The sequence below is a fragment of the Polyodon spathula genome, chromosome 3 (assembly GCF_017654505.1).
Source record: "Polyodon spathula isolate WHYD16114869_AA chromosome 3, ASM1765450v1, whole genome shotgun sequence".
NCBI lineage: Eukaryota > Metazoa > Chordata > Actinopteri > Acipenseriformes > Polyodontidae > Polyodon > Polyodon spathula.
In genome coordinates this window covers 33,696,104-33,712,942 of record NC_054536.1, presented here as the reverse complement: position 1 = coordinate 33,712,942, position 16,839 = coordinate 33,696,104, and the positions used below count along the sequence as shown (strand labels likewise).

The 16,839-nt window shown below is 35.5% G+C and overlaps 1 protein-coding gene across 1 annotated transcript in view; it reads left to right on the top strand.

The window, feature by feature from the left end:
• LOC121313010 (copine-4-like) overlaps positions 1–16,839 on the top strand; it is a 124,422-nt gene that overhangs the window by 52,795 nt on the left and 54,788 nt on the right. The window contains exons 3-4 of the mRNA XM_041245096.1: positions 3,947–4,018; positions 14,109–14,183. Of these exons, the coding sequence (XP_041101030.1) occupies positions 3,947–4,018; positions 14,109–14,183 (147 nt within the window). The remainder of the gene's footprint in view (positions 1–3,946; positions 4,019–14,108; positions 14,184–16,839) is intronic.

The window sequence follows — 16,839 nt, the reverse complement described above, 5'->3', positions numbered from 1 at the left end:
TTAACCATGTGTAACCTTACAGAATGTTTGTTGTATTACTAAAATGATACCATTATTTGCACCTAGTGTATTGTTACAGAAATTATCGATGCAACTGTAGCCTTTCTGAACTCTGGATACGTACATTATATGACAACTAACCTCTACTGTAGATTTTATTTGAACTATACAAATAAAAACCTGAGAGTAAATAACTAAGTCTTGGTATAGAAAACAGCATACTAGATATTACAATAAAGTTTCCTTATAGGCAACATTGACATGGATTTTGCCTAAATACTGTATATTTGTAATCTTGTCAGACACCCCCCCACCACCACCACTTCCACCTTCACTCGTTTGTAGGCATATAAAATGTTCTTATAATACTGTAAGTGTTTGGTGGCTACTTCTAATCATGTTGTGTTTATTTATCACAGAGGTAAGCAAAGTGTACCAGAGAAAATGCATGATTAGAAGATTCACTGAACAAGTAATTATAAACAAATTGTGTATTGGGTTAGGGAGTTCTAGCGTCATTTTAAAAGTTTAATACATATTGTGACAAAGTCCCCGCCCCTGTGTATATTATCTGTTATGTTGCGTGTGGTTTGGTAAATGTTGATGTATAGTCATTGGTACATGGGATATAAATGGGTCTGTAACACGAGTGTTTAAAATGTATATTTGTATTTAGGCTCGGGATTGTACATCACTTCACATACATTTAAAGTAGTTAAAATGTGAGCACGAGGTTGCACATAATTAATTCACGTGCTTGGATTCAAGTGAATAATTAATTAGTAATTGCATCCCAGCACAACAATATATAGAGATGCACGTTTTCACATACTGGCGGTTGGGTGTTCGGTGAGTGGAGAACGGGAGAGAGAGAGAGAGAGAGAGAGAGTAGGAGAATTTAATAACAATTGCTATTGCGTGCTGGTGGGACCAGCACGATACTTGTTTATTTAAAAACTCACCGTGTTTTGTCTGTGTAGTTCGTTTTGTTTGTCTCTTTTATTTTGGCGTAGAGTGCAGTGTCCTGTTTCTGTTTGTTTGTTTAAACCTTTTATTTACAATAAACCGGCGCAAGCAGGCGCCATCATCATTTCATTTCATCCTGTCTGTTGTGTATTTCATTCCTTCCTGGTTCTGACTTCGCCCACTTCGTCCGTCTCTGTGACACATATATAATGAATTGTTACATACATGGTATACATGTGTAATAACAACTAGAAACACATTTGACGCATTTGAAATGTATGTATTTATAGCCTACAGCTGTACTTACTAAAAGTCATACAAAAGTAGATGACAACATAAGAAAATAAATTCCAACCAAGCCTATAGGTGACCCCACACCCCATCCAAAAAAAAAGGTATATTTTTCATTTTAACCAAAAAAAGATTGCAAATTGCTCATTAAGAGAGTTTTATATAGTAAGTTGGGGCAAAATATCCCCCCAAATGAAGGTAAAGACTAGTGGGGTTTAAATTTTTTTTTTTTTTTATTTGTTTGTTTGTTTGTTTCTTATTCGGTGCCGTCCAATTTTTACCCACATGCCAGATAATTGTAAATCAACGTTTTATATGTGAAGTTTTCTAAATAAATATACATTCTGGATGACAAAATTCACAATTTTAAATGAAGTTTACAAATTATACACAACATAGATATTCCCATTATCTTTTATTTCCATTTGGCTGCTGTTTGCTGGTGGAAGAGCCGCCTCCCTGTACAGTTTCCATAGCAGCGAATTCTGCTTCCATTAATTTTTCTTGATCTCATTAACATTCTAATCGTTGAGACAGGAAGTGATGTATGTGACCTGCGACAATTAAGCCCTTTTTAACAAGAAATGTGTTCATTAACAACCTCGTTGACTCAATTTTAAAGCATTGACGGATTGATTTTATTAACAAATTTCATTTGAAAATCACTTGCTTATAAAGCTGTTGTTACTATACCACAAGTTTGATGCTTTTAAAGCATCCATTGCAATATGAATATATTCCCTATATCACTATCGTGTCTTAAATTAGTTGGCATTTTGGTAGGAAGTCTTACCAATTAGCTATACCTATTTGACCTCTATAACTTCGACTTACTTGAGGGAAGTTGCAGCTCCTTGCAATACAGGATCAATACAGAACCCCTGTATGCTACAGTCAAGCATTAGTTCCAAAATATCATTTTACAGTATGGATGTTTGGAAGTTCCAAATCCATTGTGTTACAGTGTACTCTCTCTGGTCTGGTAATGGCTCTGCTATAGTTTCTTTAGTGTAATACACAGGCATTATTGTATAAATACCCCAATGGTGTTCAGTACACTTTTCTAATACGGAACTAAACCAATGTTTTACACTGTTTGTATTCAGTTTACCAACTCAGACAATTAGTAGTTTAGGCTGGGATGCAGCCATGTTGGGAAAGATTGAGTTTAATTTCCATTAGCAGTATACTTATTTGACATCCACTGTCTATGAAGAATTGCTAGGTTTTGTGCTACAAGGAAATCACTCTTGGTGTGCAAATTCCTCCGAGGTCCACATCTGTCCATTTCAAGTCCCAAGTCCTCGCCGTTAATTTACATTTTTTAATAACCATGCACAAATAATGCCTGATGGGAAATATTGCGGCTCATGTGAATAGAATAAACTGCATAGAAGCAGTTGCTCTGTGCATTGAATGATTCAGAGTTGGGGTCATCTTCAGGTCAGATGATACAGACTCCAAAGTCTGAATGATTATGCTTTCCTGTTACACTACAATCTATATTTTTTATTTATTTTTTAGACATTGTGTAACAGGGCAATGTTACTTACGTGGGTCGTCACTGAATAATAAAAAGGCAGACAGAGCAGTGGGTGTTGATGCTGCACAGACTCGCAGATTTAATAACACAGGTGCTGACACTAGCATACCAGCAATGGTGTCTTAATAAAGAAAACAAAACAAAGCTAAAAATAAGTTTGCCACACACGGCGAGCACTAGGCTCACTAAAAGAGACATCTCACTCCAGGAACCTGTCCTACTATACTGCTATATACTCAAATCCCTTAAACTAACCCAGCCAGGACCTGGAGTCCTCCCGGCGACTCTGGCCTTTTTCGACGGCTTCAGCTTGGAATTCCATTCACCAGCACTGTCTTGGAGTGGAAGGATTTTGCACTGGACACTGCAGATTTAAAGTTCACTGCAGGAGCTTTGAATTGTATTTCACAAGTCATTAAATATGTTAACTGCACTTCTTGATTCTTTATCGTGACTGCTGTGGTCTACCTTTGAATTTTAAGCATGCCTAATTGTAAATGTAATCTATCTCCCCAATGTTAAAAATAATACCCACCCCCCCAAATGACAACTGTACGTGTACTGCATTATACATGGGATGTTATTTGTATTACTTAGATATTTGTATAAGTTGTTTTTATAAATTATTTATACAACATACATGTAATTTAGTTGGCTGATAATGTAATTATCACGCAAATCTAAATGATCTTTTAAAGATCTATTGATTGTGACTTTTTCTTTTGTATGTTCTCTCTCTCTCACACACGTTACTGTTATTGGCTCCTCTGTCTACTATGGAGAGGAGACAATAACAATACAATTAATCAAAGTAAAAAAATTAAAAAGCCTATTTTTTCTAAATGAATTAAACTACAGACCAGAAAGAAACAACCTGTGGCAATTTAACTGCTATTTACACCAATGCTGTTTCTTACTGGTTTTATAATGGTTATTTTTTTATTACTATTTTAAGGCAGTTTTCCCATTACACACTATAATACAGTAAGTAGAAGAAATGCCTTAATGACTTATACAGAAATGCACTGAACATCGTTCTCTGCTTTGTTTGCTCTGCATTTCTGTCATGAATTTCAAAGCTGCTTGATACCTACGACTGTCCACATTCTGATAGCTTCTAACCTCTTGTCTTTTTTTTCTGTACAGATTATCTCTCAGAGAAAACTCTCCAAGCCATTACTGAAACATGGGAACACAGCAGGGAAATCTTCAATAACCGTAAGAACATTTTCTCAAAGGGCTTCTCAAATGAATATGTGACAAAAAAAAAAAAAAAAAAGACAATAAGTATCTCTTTTGATTGGTATTTTGGTTCATATTCAACAAATTTAAGACATACCATAAGAAGCATTTTATAGTCGTTGTAGCGAACAGTAATTTCATAACTCAGCTCAATATATGGAACTACACTGCGTACAGATATTCAGTCAGATTATTGATTGTTTATTAAAATAGACTAGACAACACTACTACAGTTCACATGATTTATGCTACCATTATTTGGCCAACTTTCAAAGTACCCCTGCCCATGAATATAGCTCGCACTCTGGTGAATTGAGATAAAATGTCATCCTTTCCTTGCTGATCATTGAACATATTTTATTGAAGGATGAATAAGGAACCAGCTATTCGTTTTACAATTTAATTTGGTATTGGAAGTGCCTAACGTTTGTTTGATATTAACGTGATTTGAACTAAGGTTAAAGTGAGTTCCCTGCCAGAACCATTGTTTTGCTTATTTTTCTCAGTTTGCTAACCTGTTTTCCCTTCATTTCACAAGCCTGTTTTCCCTTCAATTCACCTCTGCAGTGTCTTTGGGGGTGGGAGCAAAACTGGTCAGTCAAGCTATTGAACGGATGGGAGAATTTTAATTAAAATTACTCCTCAGCTAACAAAATTATGTTCCCAAACCTGATGAGAATGTTATTCTAAGGTTAGGATAACATTATGAAGGAATGTTCAAAGAACTTTTTCCTTTGGAAAGTTTTCGTAATGTTGTGAGAACATTCAAAACAAATGCCATGAAGTAACATTTACTTTCAGGTAACATTGCCGAACAGATGAAAACGACACAAAATGATTAACGTTCAGTCACAGTTCATTAGGTTCCCTCTTGTAAATATACTCACTACTATTCTGCTGTGCCTGCCAGTCTCCTGATCCTGGTCTCACCCTTCCAACCCTGATTTAGGACGTACTAATAAACACAAGCACCACCACTAATAAACCAAATACATTAGAATATTCTATCAATTGATATATCAAACATGCTTAAGTTCTGGGTGCACAACAACAATGCAGACACAGGAAGGTATGGGTTTAGGTTGGATGACCGCGTTTATTAGAAATGAACCAGTTTCACAAAATGTGTGTGCATTTGACACGGAATGACCCTTGCACAAAGGGAGACAAACAGAAAAAAAAAAAAAGATAAAGCTTGCTGCTGTTTTTCTGTCACGCTGCTGTCTTCCTCCGTCTGTTCAGCTTTTCAGTTCAAACTGCCCCCTACAGAAAACATCAGCACAGTGCACCTGGGGCTCATCGGGATGTTCTGACCTGCCATAAGTGTACTGCATAGCCCAGTAATGTCAGGTGCAGTCCGGTCTGTGACTGCCAGAGAGGTTTTATTGTATTTAAAGCTGAAATCTAATTACCGTATGGACAAATACTATTATCTCTTTTTGGTTATAAGGATACAAGGCATTGAAATTAGGACAAGTTCTTCAGAAAATGTTGGCACAGCATACAAATTCAATGTTTTATAGGAAGCAATGTACAGGTAAAAAAAGGAACTTGAAGATAACAGTTTGGAGAACATACATAATCATGCACAAGTAAAAAGGTACATGAACTTGACTTTTTTTCAATGAGCACGACTCAGATTTACCTGCCATTCCTTTTCTCCTCGGTGAGGAGCATATGTTAGCGTCTCTGCTATGTTCTTCCTCTACCCTGGCCTTCGCACTTTTGTCTGTTCGGTGAAAAAAACCCCTGTCTAAACAGCCAAAAAAATAATCCCAAAAGTTTTGTTCAAGATAATTCAAATTAAACTGTATAATGTTCATTTGCAGGAACTTTTTCATTTGTGTTAACAATTGAACGAAATTGAATGAAAAAGATTTCCCTCAATATGAAGACTATATTTTCATTTACTACATTAAACAAAACGTAACTGGATGAGCCTTAAATGATCTTATCAGAATAGAAGAAATACAAAAATTACAATTCTAAATATATATGAATACAAATTCAACCTGTGGCAAACTGTTACAGAGCAAACATAATTACTGAAAATAATTCTACAGATGGGAAGATCCTGGAAACTCATCTTTTCTTTCCTGCCCTGCTTTAAAGCTGTTTTGAACCCAGAGTTGGTATGTCCCCAACTTCTTCATCATGTGTCTGATGCTGTCCCCAAACTTCCTGCCACCTACTGAATTGTAATACAAATACAAAATAATAAACTGCACAGGGGCGGAGGGGTACCCCATTCTAAAATAAACAAATACATGTACAGGGCTCCTCGCCCTGCTGCAAACGTTACATTATTTATTTTTTAATTTTTTTTTAAATATCTCTAGTTTTTGGGTGACTGACAATATCAGCATATATTTCTATAAATATATAACCTGTCATCAGTATCATGAAAAATACAAGCTGTATATTAAACGAAGTTCTTATCCCAAGATTACACCCTTATCTCGTGAAAAGAGATTACTATTATTAGGAGCTGTCCTCTGCTCACTCGGCCTTTTAGCACTCACATGGTGATTGCTTGGAGAAATGCTCCCATGGCTACTAGTGGTAGTGAAACATAAATCACATACCTGCATACAAATCACACATGAATCTGTGATTACATCAAGACTTTATAATGCAACTGTAATACTGGAATATGTTAAGGCACATGCACGAAACTAATGTGGTTAGTAATGGAGCACAAAAAATGCTTTTCTGTAATCAACATATTTACATTTACATTTGAAATAGGAGTAGTCCACTTACTAAGCCGAGCAATGGTACTGGGTGGCGACCTGGCTGGAGTTCACCGAGGGGACCCGGTCCTGTGTATTGGGACATTTGAATCACCAAGAGGTGTCTCTAGACAAAAAAAAATAATAATTACATCAGTTCCAAAATGAGCTCATCTTTTAGATAGAAAAAACTTTGCTTTCAGACAACAAAAGTCCAATTTGATTAGTCTATACCATTTGCAAGATAATCCCTGTATTACCCACTCAAGAGGCCATATACAAGATTTGCCAACAGAATTCAATGTAAAGTAAATACAACCGTGAGAACAAAACAGCAAAATTCACATTGTGGCAGTATTGACCAATCCTTCGGCACTACTGCATCCGAGTCAGCAACACATTCTGGCTTAATTTTGTTAACTGCATACAGTGGTCCCTATCGTATTGACATCTGAGTATGTCTTGAATTCTAAATAAGAACATAATGGTTTGGGTTACAGGGACCATTGTCCACATATAAAATTGTCCGTACTTTACAATATCTGCTACCCTCTTGTTCCTTCCAAGCAAAAAGAGATATTCTAATAATACCCTCTTATCATTTATCGGCAAATATGACACTCAGTATGAACTCCAATGTTTTACCCTTTGGATGCAGCAGTCTAGACATCATGTATCATGTTAAGTACTTACAGTCAGGTGCTCATGGCACTGATGCTGGTGTGTAGGTTGTTTTTTATTGCCTCTCATCTTTTGCACCAAGCTGCCTGCATCATCTTCATCTGTAATATGAGAAAAATCTGCATACTTTCATAACCACAATATTGCCCATTGACTCTCTTCAGACTGATACTAGTAATTCAAAATTAATGTAGCATTTTTATTATTTACCGTAGCCAAGGTCCGGATTTCACAGTGACTTGCTGCTTGGACTCATCCTCGGTTTCAACATTTGATGTTATTTCCGCTCGCTTGGCTTTATTGAGTGCACTGAGGTAGTTTTCTGAAAAATAACGAGCCACAATTTTATATAACAATTTAAATATATTAATGTGCATGAAAGCTGTATTTGTTTGCTTTAAAAGTTCACATGTGTAAAATTGGAGGATAGGATGAGGAGAGGATGCAGGCTGAAACAGAAATTACTCCAAGCACAACTATGGTCTCAGTGGCACATATAAAAGTTGAGAACAATAGCAGACCTCATATAATGTAGTCTGATCTACTATGTAAGGAAATAATGCATTTTATACATTTTCGTTTATTTACACAGAGCTGCACTTATTTTCAGCAAACTCATGTAACATCTTGTAGCTGTTTGTTTGAACCCATATGGGTCATAAGATATTTTCATATCTAACACCTTTGGAACACATCTGTGTCCGTAAAGATCCTAACAGCTTGTTTGGTCCATTAAGCTATATTGGGCGGCTCTCCTTTCTTTACCTGTGCTGCAACATCTGGGCCAGAAGCAGAATGACTCCTAGAAATAAGTTGTGAGCAATGTTGCATCTGGAATAGTAAGACAACTGTTGGAAGTGATATGTACCACAGAGAAACACCAAATAATATTCATTGAAAAAGTTCACCTTTGTAAGTTGAGCTGTGTCAATTTCTTATATGAATAAGTTATATACAGTGAGACCTAGTTTGAAACTGTCACTAAAGGGGCCAACCTCTGCAACTATCAATTTTATCAATGCCATTATAAAGGACCTTCATTATATTACCTCTGTAAAATGTCAATGAATTACTCATTATTACCAGTAGTTATTTTTTATGATATTATTTCACAGCTGTAGTGTAAACTTGATTAAATACATATTTACATCAGAAACTCATGAAGTTTACAAATATCTTATATTCGTCACAACAATTTGCACTGGTTTCCTTCAAAAATATATTTTCTCATACAAGGCTTTGGTTAGTGTATCACTGATGACTCATAAACTTCTGTATAAAATATACATGCACTTTACACATCCCATAATATAAACAATTTAATTACAAGATAAACATTGCTAATTGCCTTTTCATTTTCCTCTATCCAAGACTTTGGGACAACCTCTACTGCGTCCTCATTCAAAAACTCCACCACAGCATAAACTTTGTCAGACATCTGAATGCAAATATTGTAAAGTTTGAAAAACTAATGTTTTTATACACAGTGAATATAAATGTGTGTATAAATATGGCAGTGGGGTAAGCATTTGGCATTTTCACTTTACAAATAACACACATTACTACATTATGTACCTGAGTGTTCTCCATAGTGCAATGATTTATGCTGAAAACAAAGACAACAGTAGATCTTACCAGCCCTTACAATAATATTAGTAGTAGATATTAGCGTTCATGGCCACGTCTCCCTTCCTCCCGCCCTCACATGCAAGTTGACTGGCATTTGCAACCGGTGCGGCAAAGCAAAATTGACTATATATTTTGTAGAACTGAGACTTAAATCGACATTTGGACAAATAAATATTAATTGTAATTGACACTGTTCGCTGTGATGTTACTAATTTATGTCTGTATTAATGATATTTGAAAAAAGCTGCTTGTCTTTCTCAGACGCAGATTGAAGGCTGTATTAAAATAAAACTTTAACCCACTTGGTAGCACAATCCTGTAATTACTTGATATTACTTATGCATAGAAGAAAAAAGCATCTGACAAAAACTAAAATCAACATACATTTTGCTATGGCAAGCACATACTATCAAATGTTTCGATTCGATTCGTAGCCTAAGGAGTAGAGGCATATAAACTTGTTTTAAAGAAAGGAAAATATACCCGCAAATATCATTATGATAATTATGTGAAAATTACAGGAAATTCTATCACCTTTAACCAAGCATGCAGTTCAACTTCAACGTAAGTAAAATAACGTCTTATCAAAGAGCTTTATTTGACTATGAGACCTTCTTTATTCAAAGTATTGTAAAATAATTTAATATTAAACTTGCCTTTGCAATTGCTGTGTCATCCAGAGCAAAAAAAAAAAAAAAAAACAAACGTTATCAACAGCAGAGCTCAGATTCAGAATGGCGATACTGAAGAGCATCTATGTGTGCATGCGTATAGATTCCACTTCCACCGCCGATCATTGATCTGACAGGAATTTATTATATAAATGTATTATTGTTATTTTAAAAACAAGACTTGCAAAATGAGATTTATTTAACAAATTGTAGATCCAGGAGTCATGTTTGCTCCAATATGTGGTTCTTTCAAAATTTCACATTTGCGGTCTATATAGTTCATGACATGCAGGATTTATAGTTATTTTGTTTTCACAATAATTCAAAGCATGTTCAGTATGCTGTTCTGAACTGATATTTTCAGTTAAGAGTTACATGTAAACATGTAATTCCACAACATAACACCTTTTTCCGTGTAATATGTGTTAGCACCTCACACTCTGTAGTGTGAAACCACGTACCGGGTTGACCCGGGTTGAGTGAAACAAAATGCATGATGGGCGTTCGTAAGCAGACTAAGTAACAAACAGCCACGCCTGCATGAATCTCTGCAAGAAACATTTCTGTTTAGCCATATTTCTGTTGATTGAGACACACCATGAGCCAGATTGCAACATGAAGAAACATTTGCTCTAATCAGCATTTGGGCCGACTGTTCAATCCAGAGAAGCTTGGATGGAAAAAAGCGTTCGTAACGAGCTGCTTCCGGGGCATTGACACACGTAATATTTACTTGCATCTGTCACCCAGGTAGACCCTGCTTGTTCAAAAAGCAGTGAGAAATCACATAGCCGACAATTTTATTTATTTATTTATTTATTTTATTACAAGACAAATAGAACAAAACAAATCCACCCCTCCCACCGAACTCACCAACTCCACAGGTAACCTTGGTACAGCGTTTTGAATATCATTGCAAGGTTATTATTATGTAAATAATAATAATAAAAAAAAAGACCTAAAACAAAGTAATAGGAAAACATTTATTAAATAAACAAATACATAAATAACTATGAAAACAAAGCATGTGCGCAATATATAACTATGCCAACACACCCAAATACATATATGCTTATACCTACATGCATACACATACACATCCATGTCCACCAGTCCCTGCTATCACAGAGAAGTATAATGCAAGCATATGTCGGCATTCAGTATAACAAAAATAATAGTAATAATGACAGAAATAATAGATATATATATATAATATATATTATAATATATATATAGATATATATAGATATATATATGAAGGTACCACACCAAGGTATATATATATATATATATATATAATATATATATATTATATATATATATATATATTATATATATATATATAGATGAACTTTTTCCTAGATAAATTGGTTTATACCTGGGCTATATAAGAGAGAAAAGGGTCCCATATTTCATTAAATTCACTGTGTTTATCCTGTAGCCTTGCTGTGATTCTCTGCGTAGATGCATGATCAGACATTATATTTAGACCCAGGTAGGGCCCTGCACGGGTACACCATGCCAGTGTGAAAGGCGCTTAACACAGTATAACTTGAATAATCAAAGACTTGCTGTATATTGGTTACTATTAAGCTTTTAATGACTAGACCATATTCTTCTTACAAAATGCAATCAAGTACTTTGTAAATTTTCTTGCCAATATAGGGATTTGTCAGAAAGGAGAAAAAGAACACTTTCCATTTATGGAACAGGGTATTTTAAAGTCAGGTATTTAATGTTTGTAAGCCTTATTAGAAGTGCTTGGCATTATGCAGAGATCTAGTTTGATGACCATTTTGTTGTGGCTAGCATACTCTCTCTGTGTATGACTTTAAAAGAAAGAACAATGCCAAGAATCAGCATGGGCTTCCATCATTAACCTTTAGTATCGGAAGACACCTGGGAATGGAATCAAGAAGGGCAAAGTGTGTACCAAGACTTCCATGGTGTGTTCCTAGACTTCCGTGGTGTGTTCCTAGACTTCCATGGTGTGTTCCTAGACTTCCATGATTTAAAAAGACAGATGAGCTTGGTTTTGCAAGTCTAGAATTGTAAATCAGTTTGAAACAACAGATTTAACTTCACCCCTCTAAGACTTCTCTTTAAAGTCACTGCTGTCTGATAACATTTCATGTAATGCAAAGGAAGTGTTGATGTTGGGAAGAAATGAGTATTGATTGCATGGATATTATTTTCTAGGCATCTTGATACAGAGGACATTGAATAATATTTAATCCAGTCACTAAGTGGTAGGATGTACAGTACCCTTCTTTGCTGGTGATGAAATCAAAGGAAACAGTAGGAAAATTCTAAGTAGCTCGGGAAAGCATGAGGCCACTGGTACAAGTAAGCCTCATGTGAGTGATTTGACAGTGACACTTAAGAAAAGGATAATATTATGTACACTGTCTGCAAACGTTTTACCAATTCATATATATATATATATATATATATATATATATATATATATATATATATATATATATATATATATATATATATATATATATATATATATATATTTGTATGAGCTTAACATGCAGCCTACAGCACTCAGTATTCCCAGGTGGTCTCCATCCAAGTACTAACCAAGCCCAACATTGCTCTGCTTAAGCATTGCATGGTAAGTTCTATTTGAAGAGCTTTTTGCCATGAGAGACGTTGCCCAGGGGTCACTACAAGGAAGTTGCTCTTCTTGACTCCCTTACCAATTCATAATAAATACAAATAATGATGTAAATGTAATACAATTCATAATAAATTTAACGCTTTATTAATTGGGGGTATTTATCACTCTTTCGTGACATTAGCGGTGAGATGTATGTTGGATCTAATTAAATAAATATTGGTTTAACAGGCAGATGAAGGAACAGTCATAAAGGAATTCCCTAAGTGGATCCTTAGCTTGCAGGGGTGCTGTACCTATTGCTGTGTGGGCTCTATCAACCCATCCTGTAAAAACTCAATTTAGATCAGTGTAAAAAGATTAGTAATGTAACTTATCTACTGTACATAGCTCAGTTTCCTAAAAAGGAACTTGTCTTAGAAGCTACATGAAAATCACTTGATGTACTAAACAGAGGAAATAGGGTAAAGTTACAACAGACCGTAGCAGAGTAGAATGAGATTCCTAGCATTCATGTAAACCTGTTGTTGACTTACATGTAAATGTATATGCATCTAAAAGTAGACACATCAAACAACAAATATTTATTTTTAAATAATGTGACATTTGAAAGATTAGCCTGAACTTAATTTGAACAAAACACTACATTCCAATTTAATTACAAATTGTATTACTCTGTGTACAATCTGAAAATTGTACAAGCACTGTAAATAAAAGGCATGTAATTCTGAAGCTGGGTGCATTTATTAATTTGCATTTTGTTGCATTTTTATTTGTTTAATTGTTAAAAATGCTAGGAGTTAAATCACCCCAAACACCAACAAGACAAACAATTATTATTAAATATGTTAATAAGTAAATGTCTGCCTGTTGGAACAGAGATGATAAGTCTTTTGTAGAGTGTAAGTTTCTAACGCTGTTGCCATGCCTTTCCTAGTGCTAACTTGTGGATTAACATTCTGATAAGCATGATAAATCCAGTAAACATGTGCCTTTCATTTTAGCATGAAAATGTCTCCATGATGTTTCCTCTGATGATATGCAAATGGGTCAGCTGGAACTATGTAGATTTTGGGTCGTGGAGAATTAAGTTATCACACTGATCTTGTCACTCTGATTTTTAATGTGAGAATGGCAGCATATGGTTAGGTCATTAAACGTAATATTTTTACTGCATGGACTCTACTTTAATGAAGGAAACTGAGACCGAGCAAGAATATAATTCAATATTCATAGTCAGGACATAAACTCAAGCTTTGTTGCCAAAGTCTTTCAAAGGGTGAAGTCATGAAAGCACTATGACAGGATGACAAAATTGGACTTGCACTGTAACCCTCATTCCTGCTTTATTTAAACGTTAATGCAGTCATTGATAGTTAACTGACAAAAGCTACAGTCAGGTCCCCTGAGTCGAAGGTGAGGGCGTTTTATGAAAGGCCAATTATTTATCAAGTAATGACTGTTGAGAAGGCCAGTAATGCTATCACAGCAAATGTTTTAGTGTATGACGTCATTTTTAAAAATCTGTTTTTAGGTTTGCTTAGGCTTCTTGCCTTTATGAGTTGGGTGCATGCACAGTAGAATTATGAGGCATGTATTTAGTCTTGTTCTGTTTTTAACGCACTTTGAGATAGCTACAGTATATCACAGTAACCTTGGAGATTGATTCTGGTCATCTGATCATCATCATGGGAAGAATTAAACGTTAAGCACTCTTTCTCATTTAGGTGATTGCAGAAGAGCTATCGGGGAACGATGACTATGTCGAGCTGTCATTTAGTGCAAGGAAATTGGATGACAAGGTAAGAGATTATACTATGCCCTAATCACCTTATTCAAACCCATTATGGAGGGTTTAATCAAATTCCCTTGCTGTTAATTATTGCTAAAGACATTTTAAGACCAAAAGGATTAGCAGTAAACGGTAGCTCAATAACGCAGAAAGACATTCTTAATTAAATATATTATTTAAATACATCAAGCAGCTTAAATGAGCTTAAAGGAGACAAAATGTCTACTCAATGTGGAATTTTATCCAGTGTAGCTGATTTTGTTTTACTAAATCCTTAATCAATTCTTTACGTGAAAAATATCCCTTTTGTAGCCACATCCCTTAAACACTTAAACACCTTGCAGATGTTGCACTTTGAATCAGTGCAGTCCTGACTGGAGTCCTAATAAACTGCTGACTGCTCGGCAGATTGTTTGAACATGGCAACACAACTGGCAAAATATTGCCTATGGAAACAAGGTGTTAATGGTACAGCTGTTTGAATTTGAATTTGAATTAATATCTTTTCAAAAAAAATCACCGATCATTTAATATTTTTTATTTCTCAATGGTCACTTCTAGAGCAATTAAATGTATTTGAAGCCTTCAAGGATTCATGAATAATTGCTAATTAAAAATCAACACCTGGGGATCCCCAGGTGGCTCACCTGGTAAAAGCACAGCCGCATGGTGAGTCGTACAGCACAGGCTTGTGTCTTTGCTATGCAAAGTCACCAGTCTACACTGGGGATTCTGAAAGAACCATCGCATTGGCTCAGGTGCTCCCGTGGGTTAGTGTCTCCTCATCATGCTACAGCAAACACCTGCAGGGCTGGCCTTTGTCCTCTGCAGTTTGATAGATGCCTGATATCGGCTCTCGAGTTTAAAAGAGGAAGCTGGCCCGGTCATGGGACCGGAGGACGCACACTGAACCATCAGTTCTCTTGAGCTGTGTGGGGAATTGCTGAGTTGAGGGGGAAAAATTAGTGGACATTCCAAACTGGGCAGAAAATCGGGGGTAAAATAATTGGGCACACTAAAATTAAAAAATACGTAATAATAAATTAAACAAATAAATAAAATCAACCTCTGCTCCCAATTATTACCTGTAAGTTCTCTCCTGACGCCATTGGCTAAAAGAAGAATTCTGTCTTTCAGGGGGGGTTTAGCTCCTCAATTAGTGGGTCTGCTACTCTAGGTAAACACTGCAGGCCATATTGTTTGTCCACAGGGACCATGTTGTAGTGCTTCCAGGCAGTGTGTCGAAATAAGGAAGCAAATATACTGCACACACTGTATAGAATGTTGACTTGAACAATTCTTAGAATGCCTCAATACATCAAAATTCCTGAAGAGTACATGTGGGCAATAGCAGAAATCAACTCCCTTGTTGAACAGTATGACAAATAAAAGCCCTGTTTTTGACCATGTACAATCAAGAATTAAAAAAAAAAATTAAATGCTGCAAAGATCCTGTAGTATACATATATTTTTGTAATGTTTACAATACATTAGGTTTGTCTTATAATATGAAATAATGATCTGGTTCAGCCTCTAAACGTGGCTTAGAAATGCTATTTGTCTAAGTATAGATTATTAGTGTGACATGTGCCTCTCTAGGGACATAACCTGAATATGATGTCCTACAGTTGCTCCGATGTTTCCTAAATAAGATACTGTAATATCAGCTTAAATTTCAATCCCTTAAACCCTGAAGGTGGCTTTCAGATAAGTTTGTTGAATAAAAGTATACATTGTCAAGGCAGGGTCCCTGATTAGAACTGATTCAACGGTTAGCTTCATTGATTGAAAAGCAAGCTTCATGTTTCCTTCAAAGCAGTGGAATGAATAATTCAGCGGAGCATAAGTGACATCGACCTGTCATATAGCAAAATAAGAAAGTTCACTGATCTGTGACAGCCATTACATAGCAGATCAAGAAGAGTGACAGGGCTGAGAGAAGTGATACAGGGGCTGGTTAAGCCAGTTAGAGAGTTTGTCATATCAGCAATGTATTATATTTAAATGTGCAGTTCCCTTAGTTTACCTTGCTTAATCTGCACAGCAAGTTTGCAGCTTACTATGTTTCAACCATGCTTATATCATCTCTTTATAAGGATTGATCTACATGTGTATATACAGTTCAACTTGGCAGATGCACTAAAATACCTTTATGCAAAAAAATCAATTTCCAAATAGGTTGTGTGAGGAAGACCCATTTCCTATTAATATCTGACAGAAACACTTTATTTTACTGTAAAGGATATCTTATTTACACTGTAGCTAACTACATGAGTGTATGTACAGAGGTTTGAGTGGTTTTATTAATCAGAGCCAATGCTTTTACATTTTGGTAGCACCATGTTTCCTATTCTGACATGGTAACTATGGGTGGATTAAGTATGCAATTTCATGGAAATGGCCCAGGCTGTGGTATTATCATTTAATTACTTACAAGTAACTAATTGAGAAGTCCATGTAATTAGACAGTAGTTAATGTGTAAGAACAGGGGCACTGCTAGTTACATAGTTAACACATTGTAATTACATGTTTATCCATGAGCTCCCAAGCTTTTTCACTATTTTTCAAATACAGTGGTGTTTGATTTCCAGAAGTTTTATTTAGTAGAGGTATGAAATCTGAAAAAAAAAAACACTGGAGATGTTTTTTGTATTATTTGGATCTA